The 19,133-nt window shown below is 37.0% G+C and overlaps 4 protein-coding genes across 4 annotated transcripts in view; 2 read left to right on the top strand and 2 right to left on the bottom strand.

Moving 5' to 3' along the window:
* Positions 1-319: 319 nt before the first annotated feature.
* On the bottom strand, positions 320-2,914 carry LOC101291616. The gene is made up of 7 exons (XM_004296146.1): positions 2,421-2,914; positions 2,203-2,317; positions 2,047-2,112; positions 1,778-1,954; positions 1,450-1,689; positions 1,230-1,331; positions 320-1,117 (listed from the first exon to the last, which is right to left on the bottom strand). Exons 1-7 carry the CDS (start codon positions 2,912-2,914, stop codon positions 320-322), a joined length of 1,992 nt encoding a protein of 663 aa, XP_004296194.1.
* A 10,386-nt stretch (positions 2,915-13,300) lies between these two features.
* LOC101306898 (transcription initiation factor TFIID subunit 7-like) lies at positions 13,301-15,302 on the bottom strand. The gene is made up of 5 exons (XM_004294952.1): positions 15,177-15,302; positions 14,743-14,876; positions 14,521-14,640; positions 14,200-14,269; positions 13,301-13,746 (listed from the first exon to the last, which is right to left on the bottom strand). Exons 1-5 carry the CDS (start codon positions 15,289-15,291, stop codon positions 13,571-13,573), a joined length of 615 nt encoding a protein of 204 aa, XP_004295000.1. The 5' UTR covers positions 15,292-15,302; the 3' UTR covers positions 13,301-13,570.
* Positions 15,303-15,689: 387 nt separating this feature from the next.
* LOC101306610 (serine/arginine-rich splicing factor 33-like) lies at positions 15,690-18,585 on the top strand. The gene is made up of 6 exons (XM_004294951.1): positions 15,690-15,789; positions 16,120-16,281; positions 16,430-16,507; positions 17,299-17,463; positions 17,671-17,829; positions 18,113-18,585. The coding sequence occupies exons 2-6, from the start codon at positions 16,130-16,132 to the stop codon at positions 18,342-18,344; spliced, it is 786 nt and encodes a 261-aa protein (XP_004294999.1). The 5' UTR covers positions 15,690-15,789; positions 16,120-16,129; the 3' UTR covers positions 18,345-18,585.
* Positions 18,586-19,029: 444 nt separating this feature from the next.
* LOC101306316 (glucan endo-1,3-beta-glucosidase 4-like) overlaps positions 19,030-19,133 on the top strand; it is a 4,140-nt gene continuing 4,036 nt past the window's right edge. The window contains exon 1 of the mRNA XM_004294950.1: positions 19,030-19,116. The gene's annotated coding sequence lies outside the window, so the exon portion shown is untranslated. The remainder of the gene's footprint in view (positions 19,117-19,133) is intronic.

The raw sequence follows: 19,133 nt of genomic DNA, 5'->3' as shown, positions 1-19,133 counted from the left end.
ATATTGGTAATGAGTAAAAACTAATCTCTACTAATGTTTGGAGGTTGAAGACTTATCTATCTAAATGTGAGCAATGGGCCTTTAAAAAGTGGGCTTTATCAAGTAGAATTGGAACTTCTTTTGTATTAAAAGGGGGTTTCAAAACCCACCAAAAATTCTACAATTTTTTCATCTCATTTGATGAACTAAAAAAGAATGTGTATACATGATTTGGGTTGAAAAGAATGACAAAGAATTCCTATATCATCTTTTCTATTCACACCAAAAGAATAAATCAATAAGGGATCTAGTTTCAGTCATGAAACAGTAGTGATTTTGGTTACTCTACTAGTCTACTTCCTACAAACAATGGGGAAGACTGTGTTCTAGCAGGCTTAAAGCTTCTGGATAACAAGCTTGTTCTATCAAATGCGGCTGGACTTAAGGTTGCCGCCACCTCCCCGCCACATGTTGTGGGTGACAGCAGTGTTGGACTTGATACATTAGTGATCCGGGGAGAGAAGTATGATATAGGACGGTTAGCCTTTCTTGGAGACAAGTTGACATGCTCTAGAGCTCGAAACTGGAGCTCTGAAGGGTAGTCCCTCACGCAACCAATGCGAGGTCCAGCTCCTGTTGTCCATTTGCAGGATAACTGCTTTCCCAATTGATATGATTTCATTCCTTTGAGTGAGTTAATCCTTTTGAGAATCGATTCTTCAGGAATGGTTTCTTCCTCAGTCTCTTCATGGTCTTCATCGAACAAATTCTGCTTTGGAAACATGTATTCCTGTTCTGATGGTAGATGTACTTCTGTTGATACTGAAGAATCCACAGGGAAACTGTTGCAAATTGAAGCAGCTGCTTCAGTTCCACTCTCAAGCAAACTTTCACTTTTTGGTATTTCTAGATTAGATAAATTTCTGCTAAGCCTGTGGAGCCGGCTTGATATCTTTGATTCCATTGCAACAGCTTGCACCATTGAATCAGTCTCCCTACTCGAGTCTCGAACAATGGGATTTTCAGTTTTCAAATCACATAAATCTGGGATGGACTCCTCTTCAGCTGAGTAGCTTCTCAGATGAGCGCTGATTCTTTTCTTGCTGAGTGAATCTTCTTCTTCATCAACTGGACTCATCTGAATATAACAACAAAGTAGGCTTTATAAGTACTCATCTCTTCACTTATTTTCTCACCATAGATAACAAATCATCCAAACTACTAAAATATGAAGTTCTTTTTCTTTATACCTTAACATCAGTGAGATCCACATTGTTCTCTTCAAGGAATGAAACAAAGTCTCTGAAATTCTCTTCTGTTGGTCTATAATGACCACTGTGAGGCCAAACTGCCTGTAGAAGAGTAACAAGAAATATGTTAGAGATGATAAAAAAATATCAAGAACACAGGGCACTATGGAAACAGTAACCAAACTCTGCAAGTTTTTTAGTTCTATAGACATAGACATACCTTGATGATACCATTCTCAATAACTAATCTCCCAGCAGCAGATGTGGCTCCTCCAGCCAAAAAACTGGAGTGCTGAAAGGTTCCCTTCTGTTTCTTGCCAACATATAAGATTTTTGAAGTACTGAGAACAAAAATCCATTTGGCATCCTCGTTTTCTCCAAATGTATGGAGGAGCTCCCCTGATTGCTTGTAGAATAATCTTCCATCCTCCACGACAACTTCATAGGCCATTCTTTCCATCTGTATTGAGCAGAATTGTTATCAGCAAACTAAATGGATTTAAAAAGATTAACAGATAAAAGTTATCAATAAGGGCCTAAAGGCTCACCGGTCCAAGATACTTGATACACTGCTGTTGAAGTTTTGATCGAGGGCATTTTTCAAGATTCACTTCCTTCCCTTCTCCTATATCTAGCCAGTAGAAGAATGGTTCTCTACTCTGGCAATGAAGCCACTTAACGTAATAAAAGTGTAGGTTGTGTCCATATCGGTGCCTTGGGTCAATCTGTTTCAATCACATATGAAAGATTGATATCAGTAAAGGCCAACAAAAGATTGAACAAAAGAAAAACAGGATTTCAAATGCGAGTAACTTACCGCTTCGAGCCAGTGCTGCAAAGCAAGTTTTTGTGCTTTACTATTCTTTGATAAACCCTTTCCAACCTGCAATTCAAAGAAAAATATGTTTTAGTGTTTAAACAAATTATATGTAAACTGAAAAATGAAGCAGATGAATATCTGTTAAAAGATTACCTTGGCAGCTCTGGTCCTTGCTCTAGACCAACGCGAAATGGCAGTTTCATGTTTCTCAATTTCAAAGAATGATATAGAACTGCGCTTGAGCTCAGCGAAATCTAATAGCTTCCACCTATATTTTTACAAACAATTAGACTGAGAAAGACTGAAGCACAATAAACATTTCACTATTTTAGTTTAAAAGCAAGATTAACACAAAAGAAAGAAATATATACCAGCTTTGCTCAACTAGAACTGCACAATCTGCTAGCTTTCTTCTGGTCCGAAAGCTTTTGTACACTTTCTGCAACTTAATTGCCGCCATGTGTTTGGGGTTGGTGAAATCTGTTTGAAAGGGTCGGATCATCCCCACCAAACTATCCGATCTCGGGGATTGAATGTCCATTTCTTTGCTAATGGAGCTGACTGATCCAATGTCCACTTCTTTGCAAAGGGAGCTAACTGATGTAATGACAATACTCTTTTGTTTAAGCAAACCCATTTTCTTTAACTCATCCCCTTTAAAGCTAACAGAAGCTTCTAATGTCATCTTTCCAGAACCTAAGGCTCTCATTATCGAAGGTTCTGCATCACCGCGGTTGAAACTAACTGATCTAACTGGAGTTTTTACTTCATCATCTCCAAAACTGATCGACTTTACAGTTACTGATTCTAACCCACTTTCCAAATCACATTCCTCAGAAAATGGGCAAGAAAAGGAAATTCCCATATGATAGCAAAGGGGTTTCAGCAATCCAGACAATTCAGATTCCTGCAAAGAACAAAAGAGAATCAGTTAATTCTCCACATCTAATACTGCCTTAGATAACAGGAAAACATCACTGCAGATACAAATTCGAGCTTATGTGAAGGTAAACATAGCGAGTCAGAAACAATTATAAGCATTGGATCTACAAAACCTACTAAAATAACACATCCGGATGCAATTGCAATTTGTATTCAACTTCGAAAAACCCCTACATCCATTTTCTCCTAATAGCTCTCTAAACGGAATTCTATATCAATGTACCCATTTGAAGCATATCATCAAACAATAAGAGGTCACATTTTACACTGCTGCTGTAGAATCCATTGGAAAAGACCAAGAATCTAGAAAAACATTACTAAAAGTTTAATTCTTCGAGGAAAGCAAACCATTATAGAGAAACCCAGCAGGCCTAATCCATATCAAGAAAAGAGCAGGATTCACAAAAGCCATCACCTAAAACTAAAACCATCACATTCCCATGAAACCAAGATCAAAATTCAAAACCAAGAACACCCATTTCATCAGATTACCATGAAAAGCAACATTCACCCAAGAAAGAAAGAAGGAACTTTTACCATTTTATGCAGGAACCAGACACCAAACAGACAACAAGGAGAAGAAGGAGCAAGAAATGGATCATTAATAGAACTAAAGAGGCATTTTTACCTTCAATGGAGGATTTCAAAGGAGTAGAAAGCAGTTGCTGTGTATTGATAGATGAAGAAGGTTTGGAACTTGAACTGGATTTGTTTAAAGGTTTGGTTTGGCTAGTAATGGCAACAAACTCTCTCTATCTCTCACTTTCTTGTTTGCTATGCTATACAGAGCTCTGTGTGTTTTTCAAGCTAGACCTGTCATTTAAGCTTATATATAGGGGAATGAAAAGTGAGAAGAGAGAGTTTGATGAGAGACAGAGAGCCTCCATTTTCAAACCACGTGGGCATGGGGTTTTACTGGGAAACAAAAAACAACACAGAAATTTGAATATGCATAAACCTACTTGTTTTCTCTCAAAATTAATAATATGGCACTTTCTTAGAAATTGGTTGACATGGTATTATGAGAAGTAATGTTGATTCTTGACCAGGTAGGCAAATCTTGTATATATGCACCTCAAATACTGAATTATTTCACAGATTATGATTACAAAATGCGGAAATTTCATTACCAATTTACCATGCCTTGCATACAATTTACACTCTTTTATTAGTGAAATTGTTAAGAATAATTATTGGACTCGACAAGATTAATGTGTTTTATTTAGAAAAACAAGTTCATATTCATATTAATATACAAAAATTCTTCTACGGATCAAGATGTAAGTTAAGTGAAGCGAGCAATTACATCTTACATGTAGTATTTGATTCAGTCATTCACACAACATCATATATAATGCATATGTACTTACACTGTTAAATCGAAACTCGAAAAAAAAAAAAAAAAAAAAAAAAAAAACTGGTCCATGTATTTCTAACACGTATAATAGGTGAGGACCCGCGGTCGAAGAAGATATTCTCTTATTATGAGAGTTTAATTTGCTCCGATCAAAAATTACATGAGGGAAAGGAATTAAGGGTCTTCCATTTTTATTATATCTTTGTAACTCCAGTTGCCGTGACTTGCACGTAGACAATATAAATACGCCTTGCTACATAGAATATGCTCTTGTTAATATACACAAATGTTAAACAATGAAGGCAATATGGAAACATTGTTCATCTTTACTTGCACTCTTAGGTAAATACTAGTAAATATTAAATGAAGTGTATATGTAATTAAGCGAAAATTTCATGGAAGCTAGGTAGGGTATAGTATATATATTGTGTACGTAGTCTCAATAATGTGTCATTTTCACTCGAAACTTGGAAATGATCTTAGTCAAGTTCAAACTGAGATTGACTTGTATTCGTAATCGCCAGCACTTATGTCATAAATAAAATTCTCCTACCTCCAAGAAACGGGCAACGTAGCTTAACTTGCAAGTTTCGTTTTATGTGACAGTAACTAGCCAAAACTCTCAATTATTGGACTATATATGTGAAAATACGCACAAACACATTACACATACGTAGACCTAGTCGTAGAATTAAATTGACTAATTTGGTTGGTTTGGTGATGATATATGTGGAAAGTGAAAGCTCAAAGTGTTTGAAACTTCCATGCATACGCTTCTAGCTAGCAAGGCTACCATGACCCACGAGTTGACTTGAATATTCCGAATTACAAAGAGGCTTTGCTTTTGGTGTGGGAGGTGTTTGATATCATTGGTTAATAACAACAAAATTCCCTTAAAAAGTCTAAAGCTTGTCCTAATTAGTGTAATAGACTAAAGAAACTGTCAAGCTAATTCATATATACATATTATCCATCCAAGAAATTAATATATAAAGGCTCATATATGATTTGTGCAATATATGAGTATTGTACATGCATTTTGGTAAGAGTAGTCATCAAGTTTCGCAATCATCTTAATTAGTATGCCTCACTAAAAATTGGTACGTGTGACATGATTGTTTGTTGTTGTTATCATTACCTTTTATTTTCTTTTAGCGATAAGGTAATTTGTTATTGTTAAATAAACATTCGTCATATGACTTATACGTTGACCGACACGTGCATTGGTAAAACTTTACATCTAGCTATATATCATAAACTAAATTTAACTGACCAACATTTGTATACACCATAAACTAATTTTACGTGCATTACGGATATTTTATTTGTAAGTCGAGGTCGTAAGTTCGCCTCACCATTTGTTGTGGATATATGTATACATTAATAATTTAGACCAACATTGTAATTTGAGTTAGGAAAATAGCAAGTGGTACGGATGATTAAGTATAATTAACAATAGTAACCTATGAAATCTAAAGTTGTGTGCTACTTTTGCTAAGTGGCAGATTAAATAGAAACACTTTATGAACCAAGCTACTCTCTAATAATGGCCGGCCAAAAAGAGCATATTTATATTTATTTATTTTGCGAACTGCTTTTATTTCATTTTTGAACCACTTTCTAGTTTTGAGTTTTGACTAGAGCATAAGTATAAAATATTTCCCAATGGATTGCATGTGTTCTGAATTAAAATGCAAAGTTAATTGGGTTGCATACGTAGATTTACATTGTAAAGTGCAAATACGCGTAGCCGAAAACAAAATACATATGTCGGAAAGTAGTAATACAGCAAAAACATATATGATTTGTTTATATATAATATTCTGTCGTAAAAGCAACAAAATATATATATATATATATATATATATATATGCATGTAGCTAGATTTTGGGTAACTTGACAGCTGGGTATACGTAGCTTGTTCATGCACCCATTTCGATGCAAGAGGGTTCCGTACAGAAACCCTGCTAGCCTTAAATAAAATTTGTTTTAAATGAGAGGATTATATATATCAATGCACGATTGTTCATAATTAAACTACCCTAGTCCAAAGCACCGTTAGCACGATGCTTATTCTACTAGCATCGATCATGCGATTATTGTTTACGAAAAATAAATTATCATCAAAATTTATGAGATAATAAGCTAAAAACGTAACTATGAGTCATAAGGTACAATAAATCTACAACATTTTTAGATCGAAAAGTATCGCTCGTTAAATTTTTCGAGTTGTCATGTTGTTATATATAAATATATGAGTAAACATCATACATATATATAAAGTCATCGAATGAATATATAATACAGCACATCTCAGCCCACCTCTAGTTTCATCGATTTCTGCTCTTTGATCTCTTAATCTGACAAATTAATATGATATGGAAGACTACATATATGTATGCGCGCGTGACTTCTTATCAAAACTCACTATTTGTGGTTTTGAATAAAAGGAAGTATTGATGTTAGAAATGAAGTATGTTTAAATTTTTGGTTCGTTTTGAAACTATTTTCATGAATGGGTATATATCACATAAATTCAATTTATTAATCTTATCGGATCAAAATAAAAACATATATTAAGTGTAGGTAATATGCATGTTCATGCATCAACGTACATAAGAGGACTCAATTTGTTTAATCAATCATCCACTCGTATGTTTTCGGGACCAAGTTCGATCGATATTCCATGAATAACAAAACGAGAGGTCACCAAAGAAGCTAGCTAGCCAGGGTTAACGAATTGAAGCACAAGATCCATGGAAGATCCGAGTGTAATCTAAACGCAAAACAAATTAGACAGATCTAGATTTGCTTCCCACTTCTTTTTCTGATACGAATAAGTTGTTAGAAAATGACCAAGTTTGGCATATATGACCTGTAAAAACCCCACTTTTGGGGAATTGGCAACGTGTTTGTCTGAATACAAGCTAGAACAAAACCTCGTCCTCGATCTTCTCTCAATTATATAGTACTACGAACTACGTACTACTCGATCTTCCTCTATAGATACTGCTGCGGCCACAATACTCACAACCAGACGAACCAGTAGTCAAACCTACAATTCCAAGTGCTTCCATTTTCCCAATACACGTAAAACTCAAAGCTCTGTTTAGACATAACATGGCACTTCCAACTGTCATGACACATAAAATCTTTAGGGGGATCTCGTCGTCGGATTTGAATTCCAGGGGTACTCCTCCGGCCGTACAGTACAGAGAGGCCGTGGAGGCTCGACCGCCGGCTACGGTGCGTTGAATCCACGTGTCGGCTGTTTAATGAGCCCACGTCGGTTTGCCTGGGATGAGTGGTACATGCTTACCTTACAACCCAGACAAGCTAAATCCCATGACAGTCGCCCTCGTTGGATGCTACGTACGAGTAGTAATATATAATCTTCATTTGTTCAAGCTATAGGGTTTATTTCCGGCCACTAGCTCTCACTCGTTTTTGTAATCTTCTTTTAGGTCAATCATTTCCCCATGTAATTAAGTATAACTTCACTTGGATTATGACTTGTATCAGTTGTATGGATCATATCCAGATCCTTGATTTTCTTGAAATGTTTGATGAAGTAGTAAGACACAAGTTATTAACTAATGGCCGGTGTACAACTTTGAACCATATATAATTTTCATTCAAGTACCATGTGAAGAAATGCTCTAACTATACATTGCATAACAGTGTTGAGTTACACTGACAGCTTCAGAATTAGAACCTAACCACGCAAGAACCATTAAACCACTTACGGTGGTCATATTATGAGATTCATATATTAAACTAGCTTGGTTTAAAAAAGAAAGAGAAAAATCTTGCATTTTTCTTACTTCCACGTACGAAATTGAAGTTCGTTCAAATTCAGTATATACGACGTATGTGGATCAATGTCGGCATGTTTTTAAAAAATACGAAAATATATGATGATAAATAATAAACAGGGCATGGTTTTCGTTATCAATGGGCACGTACGTAGGTTAGTTACGTACACTGAAAACGATCCAAATGGTGTGTAACATATAGAAATGGTTAGTTAGCTAGCTAGGGTTTTGGTAGCGATGGAATGCAGATCCGAAAATAATCTATCTAGAGATAGCATAATATATCAAGCATGCATATAGAGCTACCTAGCTGGAGAACACGCGGGAGCTGCTATTATATATCTCCATTGACAGCTAGCGGTGATCGAGGTGCTTGCATTGCTATACCTCCATCATCGATCTTTATTCGTAATAATAATTCCAAGAGAAGCAGATAGAGTGGTATCGAATTGACTGCTCACTTGTCTCTGCTTCTTCTCATTCTTTTTCCACTACGACGACTACTTTGTACTGCAATTCTTCACTTAGACTTTGAGACTTTCCGATCAGTAAACTCTTAAAAAAACAAAAACAAAAACAAAAACAAAAAACGCGCTTCTAAGTTGTAAGCATGCACCGACTTGTTATCTATCCTATGCTTATTCCCAAACGCATAGCTAGCAATATAGAAAACCAGTTATTTGGTAGAAGTAGTCAGCTCAACTTGAATCTTACTCTGTTTTGCTTATTTTGCATCATCATCATCAAGGTCGGTCTTCTACGTATACGTACCCTTTACCCTAACCCTACCATGAGATATATTAATTGTAATGAGTTGACGATTGCTTGCTGGATATATAACTGGGCAGTACTTGAGACTTGAGAGATGGTGATCGAGAGTCGACTGTCTGTGGGATCCTGCCGGGCGGTTCGAACCGGTCCAGAAATGCACAGGCAAGTTTGACCTTTAACCGGCCAGCTGAGAGATTCGATCGAGAGATTTTGATGGATCACTGACCATGGTCCATGACCTACCGTGCATCCATCATAATTGTTTTCCTATCCATCTACAATTCTAGCTAGCTTATTAGTCGGTCGGGGGGTTTCTTCATCGATCTAGAACTCCATTCCATGTCACATACAGTCACAGTAGTCACAGTCGTCTGAGGCTATGATCCTGTTGAGATATTAATCCCACATCAAATATATGATCAGACATTACATATGGGTTTATAAAGGTTTGTGTTTCTCCACAAACTGTCAATTGATTTTGGATGTGAACCTCATACTACTTCATCATTGTATCAGAATGGGTTACTCACGCCCACGTGTGAAACCCAATAACCACACAAACTCCACGTCACCCAAATGTACGTTGTCCACGTGTTATGCTTGAAAATTCACCACATGTGCGGGGGCGTGTTGAGATATCAACCCCACATCAGGAATATAAGATTTTTTTTTTTAAATTATAAAATATTGACAAGGATTAAAGGGAATATAAGATTTTACATGTGACCGATTTCACTCATTTCTAATTGGTTTTGGATATGAACCGAAAATTACTTCATCATATTCGTTCAAACTTTCATGACGTGTTTTATATATCCTTGTAATCAATCTAGCAAGAGTTCAATAATAAATTAGAAACCCTACATACAATTTTGACTAATAACTACACGCGCGTAGAATTAAAGGAGAATGAAACTAGCAAGAAAATGATGGATGAATGAAGTTGAAAAGGTGAAATTGAAAGAGAGAGAGAGAGATTCAGTGATATAAATAATGAGTAGGTGACCCATTAGTCTAATCCGGTAATACCCAAAAGACTAAAGCACTTTTTGATTTTTAATCCGTAGTCAACGACAAACTCAGTCATCAGAAGTACTTGCCCTGCAAGTTTTATACATGTAGAAGTAAGTACACGTACGTACTACCGACCGATGACCTTGTCAAACAAGCAACGAGTAGCTAGATTTCGATTAAGTCGGTCAATTTTCGAAACATCTGTCTATATATTAAGTGGTAAGTTGTAAGAGTAAGAAATGGGCTTGAAAATTTCAAACACATCAACCTAGCTAGCTAGTTATATATATATCTATTTAGCAAGCTAGCTTCCAGTAATTTTGTCGTCGATAGTCTTTATAAAATTTCATGATCAATGTTCTAAAAAACGTTAGGCGCTAGTCGGGCGGACAGCCGGTGCCTAGAGGATTAATCGGCCGCCTAGGCGGTTTTGTATTTTCTGTATTTTTTATTTTTTAATAGCAAATAAAATATAAAAATAAATTTATAAAATGCATTATAATGTTCCAAAATAGCAAATATACTTCAAAAATAAATAAAATGGTCAACTACTATGTTCTTAGAAATAACAAAAATATTTGAAATAACAATTAGGCTTTAATGTGTTTTGATTACAAAAAAAAAAAAAAAAAACTAATCGGGCCGCCCAACTCGCCCGGGCGCCGCCTAGCCCGCCCAGGTGCCGCCCTAGGCGGCCGTTTTTCGCCCTGACGCCCAGATTGAACCATTAGTGGGAAATCGGAACGGTGGGATGACGCTTAGTGCCTAAGCGGCCCTGGGCGGCGTTTTTTTAGAACATTGTTCATGATATAGCTAGGTCGATCGATATATATAGCTTCAGAGACAAGTTATTTGAATTTGTTGGTTTTTTTTATTTTTTTATGAAAAAACCCACTAAATTAAATGGAGATGCTTCTAATGCACCCGCGGAGTCAAAAAACAGCGCTAGGCTAGCTTCCGGAGGAACACTCTCATTCCAGAAACAAACATCTCCTACTTTGTGGCCAAAATTTGCAACAGTATTAGCTACAAAATTGGTCTCTCTAAAAATATGCTTGAAATTAATATAAACAAAAGAGTTCGTGTTGGTTGACATTATTATCGAGTTAGTGATCGAGTAAGGTAATCATAGTGACATTGCAGAAGTCGCAACCCAAGTTGCATCAGTTATATATATATCTTTACAATTGACTTCGGATAGCAAGTCATCGATCAATTATATATAGCAATTAGCAAATAATATACAGCAACCCAAGTTAGATGCAAAATGTCAACCATTTAGCAAGGTTAATGCATGTGAGTAGAAATTAAACTAGAAATTCATTCGTATTACATAGCAATTAATCCTCCTGTTAGTGTTTAAGCTAATATATAGAAATTTCTGAGAATTGTTGATTATACATGCATGTAAATGTGTTAGGGTACATAAGATAGTGCAGAGGAGACACACAAGAGCAAGAAACAAATAGAAAATAGAGCAAAACTTGTGCGTATAGGATCATGTTAATTAATTTAGTGGTTGATTTAAACATCACTTGTAATTATAATTTTATGACGTAATTCGAGTTTTAATTATCGTTAGAGTTGTACTAACTAAGAAGATGAATGGAATCATAGGCAGCATGCACGCTTAAATAATAGGGATGCTGCATGAGCAAAAGGAGCATGCATATACGCACATTATGAGGGAACACCCACAGACTACAGCTAATTAAGCAAACAAAACATGTTTAGTAGTTGAACTGATCCAATTTATTATACATGCTATATATATGTCTTGTAATAATTCTAAAATTGTACGTATTGTATAAATATTCCATGTTTATTATGGGAGGGAGTTAAAGAAATTAAAACGAAAAAAGAAGAAGAAGAAATTGGACAATGAAGCTGATGAATATATGACAAACTTGATCGATCTACTATGCCTAGCTATTTATATGTAACGAACTAACTAGCTCAATTATTTTGATAATTACTTGTATGTATAGTGTTGCTCATGATAATGATCCATATATATCACACATACACATATGTATAACTTATATAATATATGATTTTCATACTGGTATTAAGTTGTAACACTCGCTTGGTGGTCACTCATTCGTCGGTAACCTAATCAGATTTCGCATGGGAAGATATATAGTATTAAAGAAGAAGCTAGCCTGCTTGTTCGAAGCTCGATAACAATATTGGCTGCAGAATTAGGTCTCTTGGGGGCCGGGTACGGTGGTATTTGGGGGTCAAACACACAGCTTATTGTGTAGATCTTACCTACTGCATGCTCCATCAAGCTAACACAAGCTGGCATTGTGCATATTCATTCATTCATAAACACCACCAACCATATACGAAACCCATTCACATTTGGATGGATAACATCCGCCTTCATTTCCAGCAATCATGTACAGTATTATTATTCAAGATGAATAATAAAGTCGACTATGCATGTCCTCGAGTTTAATCTATGCCTCATCACGAGCTCGATTATGGTCTTAATAAGGATATGCATAAACCCAGAGGTTTGGTGCATGCCCCGTTGGAGTCTTATTTGTTAAACTTCGTCGACATTAGTGTTTCTTAATTGGTTTATAGGCTAACCCCTCATCTGCTTATTCGATCTCATCCGAAAGACAGACCAAGAATACGTATACGAATGAAGGGTGACTAATGCTCATTCCTCATCATAACAGGATGTCTTTTTTCATTTTTAAAATGTGGGATATGATGTATAGGAGTGAATGACCATTGCTACTAAAGAATCCGAGGTTTCACATAATGGGGGAGTAGAGTACGTAGTAGTAGTACTACGGAAAATCAGATCTGAAAAGGGAGATTAATCAATTTGTTTAAGCAGCTTAGCTTAGCTAGCTAGCTACTAAAAAACTGGCATCATGGTCCGTGGATCACATGAAAAATTACAACTATGTTTCAAGTCTTCAAGACGAGTTCTAGGATTTTCCGCCATGATCTATCCTCACAACATTAGCTGGCTCTCTGCTGCATCCATCACACTTGTCTATTTCATATTATCTCATGGCTCATAAGGGCATTACAATTTCCGAATCGGTTTGCACATTTAACTTGACGGTAGCATGGGGGGAGAGAAGTCGTATGTCGTGAATGATTCATGAAAATATGAAGCATGTGAAGCTGTGAACAATTTAGAATTGCAGACTTGCAGTTGTTGATTCTCGGATACAAAGGTTTGAAGTTAGACTATTGCTGCAAAAGGTTAGAGAATCGAATAAGAACATTTGGATTGAAAAAGAATGCATGCTGCATGTTCAGCCCAATAGGAAGAAGCATAGAGTAACTTCTAGTGGATTTGGGTTTGTGACTGCAGCCCAAACATTCAAGCAACATTTCAAAAAGACAACACCACAGCCTATAAATGCTTTGCAGAAGTACAAACTCTACAACTTTCCCATCCATGCTAGTTCTTTGAGAATGATATTCAGAATTAATGCATACAAGTTATCAACACAACATCAATTTTATGCTATCATTCAGAAAACCTATTTTCATCCCTGTTTCTTTCGGGTACATCTTCCATCCCTGTTATGCACATTTCAACTTCATCAAGAAGCTTGACAGGGAAATGATATCAGCATAAGAGTTTGCTTCAAATTGAATCATCAGATTCATCAGAGTCACTTCTATCAGGCTCTCCATCAGCCCCCCCAGCATTTGTAGCAGTCTCAATAATATCAGCTTTTGCTTCAGGTGCTGGCGCAGGGTTTTCACTTGTATTACCAGCATTGCCATCTCCATTTTTCTCTTGCCCAGCTACTTCAATATGTGAGCTATCAAATCAAGGGATAAACAAAACAATATAGAGTTTCACACATATACCACAAATTTAGTGTAACCAGACAACAGTGCCAAATCCATTATCAATCGAGAATAGTTTCTGTATTAGCACGGTGATAGTGCTGCACATTAATTAATGTAAAACAGAGCTTCATAACCTACTGAAAAGTTGGAGTAAATAGATTTTGTAAAAGAAAGAAAAAGGCAAGGAAAACAACATCTTCAGCTAAAGAAAAAAGACATACAATTGCAATTTTAAGCAGTCATCATGGAAAATAAGTAAATCATCATTAACAGAGATGCATTCTAGGCTTAACAGTATAAGTTTAAAACCAAAAGCAGGAGGGATCCTATTTCTTACTTGACCAAAATCTACTACTTGCCACATTTTGCCAAAATTTAACAAAGAAAAAAAAGTTCAAACATTATATAAAAGGATATCCATATTGTCAGCTGGTCCACCAGCACTAATGTTCAGTAGATCTTGCTCAACACGCTGGACAAGCTCGGGCTGTAAAATGCAACAATATAGCTATCAGTAACAACATCCAGATGTGAAGGATATAACCGTAAGATAACTGAGCTGTAAAACAAAAAAGAAAGCACAATATTCATACGAATCTCTCTCAGAAGACATTTCTTTCCAATTTATTTTCGTGTTGTACATTTTTAGACTAATCGGCACTGGATTTCTTCATTATTTTCCATTAAATATATTGCATTAGTAAATAAAAAGTCCAATATAAAGAGGTTAGATGATACGTTTAGATCAGGCTCCCTGCGGAATCTTCTCTTCCGAGCATCCCTCATAGGAGGGGTGAGACCATGCCTGTACTCGACAGTATCTGGAGCTGGATCATTTGGATCTCTAACCATAATCATCTGCTCAAAACCCAAAAAAATAATCACATAAATGCCTTTGAAAAGAAGCACTCAATAAATTATCAGTTTGAATATACCCTTCTCATACGGCACCACCCCCACCTGACCAATATCTGCAGTCTTAATTAACACACTATCGTCATACGTTTTGTAGGATTCCACCACAGTAGGAAGGTCCAAGAGCGATGCAGGGAAACGGTCATTGCCAATCACAAATGTTCCACTCCGGCCATCCTCTGCAACATATTTCAAGTTTACACATCAAACCATAACGAAAAAACAGCGCAATGCAGGAACAAGTATCACAAAACTACACAAGGACCTACTGCCAACACACTCGAAATCATAAACAATCACAATGCTGGTGTGAACAAGAGCTACAAGCACACTAAATCATACCAAAAATTGAACAACATACAAAACATCCAGCCGAAAATCGCAATCCCCCATCGAAAAATCAACACCGAAAAAAATCCACTCTTTAAAATCCTCTTATTAGATGATTAAAATGCATTGCATACAGAAGCAACTCTGACCTTCGAAAGACAAATCCAACGACTTGTCGTCTGAAGAACTCGCATTCTCGCTCAGAAGACGATCCAATCGCTCCGCAACTGACGGCGGGACTCTCAGTACGAACTGCTCCTCCATCGCTACAAAATCAAAAGACCCCGTCTTTAAAAGCACAAATCCAGAACCCTAATCTCGCCGGAAAAACACAACACAACCCTAAACCCGAACCAAATGTAAAATTGATCGAGAAATTAACCTCCGGATGTGAAATCGCTTCCGACAATCGAAGTCTCCGGTGGCCGGTAAGATCACCTGAGAGAAATTCAAACGCAGAGAGAGAGAGAGAGAGAGAGAGAGAGAGAGACGGCAGTGAAGCAGAGAAGGAGGGAGAAGGTTCGGTTTTGGCGGTGAAGAAAGGACACGCTGGTAATATAACGAATTGTGTAAGGGTAATTTTGGAACGACAAATATAACCTTTCGCTTTCGTTAACTAACCCTAATAAGTAATAAGCCTCTCTTTCTTTCTAAAATTTCATATCCACCGGAAGCTCTGCTACTATCTTCCCCAAAACCAAAGCCAACCGCCGCCGTCGATTTCAGGTCACCATCGCCGGCCGTCGATTCGCCGCTTTTAAGGTCCGTTTTCGTCGCTCGCTTTCTCTGTGCTGTGGTTTTGTTTGCATTGTTAGGGTTTACGAGGTCGAGGTCGTGCTCGGTAGGGTTTATATATCAGCTGCGAATTTTGCTCTAGTTTATATATGCTTGTGATTCTTGAGAAATGTAGTGAATTTTAATTTCTGTGTTGATTCAAGAACGGTCTTCGTATCGAATTGAAGGCTTTTGGTGTTTCTGTTGAAGCTTCACTGTTAAGTGTACAAAAGTAATTGGATCGATTGTGATTTGTACCTTAGTGATAAGTTTCAATTTGTATTTTCAATTCTGATAATTTTCTTGCTCTGCCTGCAGCTAACTAGAAATGAGGGGGAGGAGTTACAGTCCATCACCACCACCAAGGGGATATGGTAGGAGAGGACGGAGTCCAAGCCCAAGGGGTCGTTATGGTGGTCATAGTAGAGACAGAGATATGCCTACAAGTCTCCTTGTTCGTAACCTTCGCCATGATTGCAGGTTTGTTAATTGTTATTGTTACCTATTTTGCTCCTTTTACTCCAACATCTAATGTGGTGGGTTTATCACTCTATTGTTATAATTTTGTGGAAATAGTGACAAGCTGAATGTTAACTAATGACATGATGTGTTCACTGTCTGCTACCAGGCCAGATGATCTTCGGCGTCCATTTGGGCAGTTTGGTGCTCTGAAGGACATTTACTTGCCAAAGGATTATTATTCCGGGTAAGCATATTTGTGACAGTAAAGTTGCTGAATATCTTTTGTGAAGATATTAGTTTTCTCTGTTTTTTTCTTTTAAATATTTTCTTTATGAATGTTACACCTAAATAATTAACAGTTGTTGTGCTTGTTTCTTTCTTCTATCGATTTCTGAAAATATGGCTTGAGTTGGCAACCTGCTTTACGTTTTTGATTTACATCTCTTTTTAAGCAACTAGCATGATGGTATTTTGGATGGTTCTGCTCCCACTTGTTGCTCCTAAACAACATCAAATGTTTTGAAAATGACATTTCTTGAAAGTATTTTCAATGCTACTATTTTTACATTTGAGGTATTGAATCAGTTTTTTAAAATGTGTTGGCCCTGCTATCAAGAGCTGTTCTCATGATCAGGCTATATTATATGTTCACTCTTACTGTTTCTATAAGCTGGGTGTGTTCATTGAAGTTTCTGAGGTTTAACAGTGAAATTAAAGTTTTGACGACAACAATCAAGTAGTTAGAGGTCTTTTGAAGATGATGTTAATGGTAGTGAAGATTTGAAGGAAGTTGGGTTTGAATACATTGTGAAGATGTTCCAAGTCTTGAAGAATTTCAAGTCATCTTAAAATTCACACTTGAAAGGTCAGCAGCCAAGTGCTTGCTCTTTTATCATGGCCATACGTATTAGTTGGAGATTATTGTCGCAAATATAGGAAAGATTGATGGTGTGTAAAGTACTCATCATTATGTTTGTCTTTTTGGTGTAGCTCCTTTTCTGACAGTTCTTTTTATCTACTTTTTCTGTTTGCCAGGCAACCTCGTGGTTTTGGATTTGTCCAATTTGTTGATCCTGCTGATGCTGCAGAGGCTAAATATCAAATGGATGGTCATGTCCTTCTTGGTCGTGAGGTAACTGTTGTATTTGCAGAGGAGAACAGGAAGAAGCCGTCTGATATGAGGCAAAGGGAGGGTCCAAGGTAAAACCTACCTCATACTTTTGGGATGTGCCATACTTTTTGAAGCCTGGACATTCAATTAAAATGATATATTCAATTCTTAGATCAAATCTGAGTGGTTCCACGCATGTTGAGGGAGATGAATGAAATAAGTACTGTATCAGGATAATATTTTATTTTGTCTCTGAGTTGCATCAACACTAAGCATTTCAAATCTTTTTCAATCAGCTCCAGGGGTAGTGGTCGACATCGCGATCGAAGAGGGTCTCCTCCTCGCTATTCACGCTCTCCACGATATTCCCGATCTCCACCTCCACGTCATGCAAGATCTCGGCCACGCAGCCGTTCTTATGATTCCCCTCCCCCAAAAAGAAGGGAGTATTCGAGGTAATTGTCAGTTCCAGCTTTGTGGCTTCACTGGCTTGTTTCCAGAGAAGACTTTTGTGTGTGGAAGCAACTAATTTGTGGTTGCATAGCTTTTCATGTGTTTTTCTCCCATAGTTTAACTCAGATGCCTTAAATGATAATAATTCGTTGTGAGATGTATACATTTTAGTTTTAGGGTTTTGGCTAATCATCATACTACACAAGGAGGAATGTGTGGTATGCAATGCATTTTGCTTTTATGCAGTCTATTCTAATGTGTGTTTTGCTGCTTCTTCTGGATCAGATCTGTCTCACCCCCAGGGAGAAGGTACAGTAGAGAGAGATCGTTTTCCCGATCCCCTCCTCGACCATATAATGGCTCAAGGGGACACAGTCAGAGTCCAGTTAGGAGTCCAAGCCGGAGCAGAAGCCAGAGCCCAAGGCGAAATGGTAGAAGCTTGAGTCCTAGGCCACAAAATATTGATCATGAAGACTACTCAAGGGAACCAAATGGAGAGAGGTCCCTTAGTCCTTAAACTAGTAGAAGGAACTGTTTAAATGTTTTCGCTCATAAACTAGTAGAAGGAACTGTTAAATGTTTTCGCTCATGTTGTGCTGAACTTGGGATTTAGTCTTGTGTTTTGGTTCTTTTAATGTTTTTGGTGTCTATTAATGGGATTTAATCTAGATTTTGGTAGTCAATGATGTTTGTTTCAGATAGTCCTGCAATGATAACATTGCTCCAAACTCACGATCTGCATAACCTTTTCAAATGGGTATCCCACCAAGGTCGCATTCATTTGAAGCAGAATATTAACTGATGCGCACTGAAGATAAATCGATTCCTTTTGCCTTGTATGGTTATATCACCTTGTTACTAATTATGACATAATTTATGATGATCGATTTTGAGTTCAAGCATCAAAACCACCCTTTCCTACGCGGCCATTGATGACTTTCACCACCTTTTTTGTTTCTTTCTGTCTTTCCAGCTGAGGAAAATGACTTTTATTACCATAATGTAATAGGAAAAATCCAGATGTCCTCGGCGTTGATCCCAATCCTGCACAAAGAATACACCTTTCTTTTCTGTGTTTTGACCAATTTTTTTATTTCTTATTTTTTTTCTGCTGCAAAAGATAATAAGAAATTTCCCTCAAAAGAAAAAGGAAATATAAAAAGCATACAACAAGACCAATGAAGAAAGAAGCGACCAGAGTTTCTAACTTTCAAAGACTTGAGCTTTAGTTGGGTCCTTCTACGCTCCTCAGTCTCAGTAGCTCACTCTGGTACTGAAGTTGCTATCAGGTCTCTCTCTCTCTCTC

The sequence above is a fragment of the Fragaria vesca genome, linkage group LG3, assembly GCF_000184155.1.
Source record: "Fragaria vesca subsp. vesca linkage group LG3, FraVesHawaii_1.0, whole genome shotgun sequence".
Taxonomy (NCBI): domain Eukaryota; kingdom Viridiplantae; phylum Streptophyta; class Magnoliopsida; order Rosales; family Rosaceae; genus Fragaria; species Fragaria vesca.
The sequence above is the reverse complement of the archived record's forward strand: the minus strand, read 5'-3'. Positions and strand labels throughout refer to the sequence as shown.

What these genes read in the sequence shown, in the direction of transcription:
- LOC101306610 (XM_004294951.1), top strand. Translation starts at nt 16,130, where the DNA reads ATGAGGGGGAGGAGTTACAGTCCATCACCACCACCAAGGGGATATGGT. An exon ending in CCAAAGGATTATTATTCCGG is followed by an intron (nt 16,508 to 17,298) that starts GTAAGCATATTT and finishes TCTGTTTGCCAG; the next exon opens with GCAACCTCGTGGTTTTGGAT. An exon ending in AGGCAAAGGGAGGGTCCAAG is followed by an intron (nt 17,464 to 17,670) that starts GTAAAACCTACC and finishes TTTTTCAATCAG; the next exon opens with CTCCAGGGGTAGTGGTCGAC.
- LOC101306898 (XM_004294952.1), bottom strand. Translation starts at nt 15,291, where the DNA reads ATGGAGGAGCAGTTCGTACTGAGAGTCCCGCCGTCAGTTGCGGAGCGA. An exon ending in AGACTGCAGATATTGGTCAG is followed by an intron (nt 14,641 to 14,742) that starts GTGGGGGTGGTG and finishes GGTTTTGAGCAG; the next exon opens with ATGATTATGGTTAGAGATCC. An exon ending in GCAGGGAGCCTGATCTAAAC is followed by an intron (nt 14,270 to 14,520) that starts GTATCATCTAAC and finishes TGCATTTTACAG; the next exon opens with CCCGAGCTTGTCCAGCGTGT.
- LOC101291616 (XM_004296146.1), bottom strand. Translation starts at nt 2,914, where the DNA reads ATGGGAATTTCCTTTTCTTGCCCATTTTCTGAGGAATGTGATTTGGAA. An exon ending in GTATCAAGTATCTTGGACCG is followed by an intron (nt 1,690 to 1,777) that starts GTGAGCCTTTAG and finishes TGCTCAATACAG; the next exon opens with ATGGAAAGAATGGCCTATGA. An exon ending in TGGATCTCACTGATGTTAAG is followed by an intron (nt 1,118 to 1,229) that starts GTATAAAGAAAA and finishes TGTTATATTCAG; the next exon opens with ATGAGTCCAGTTGATGAAGA.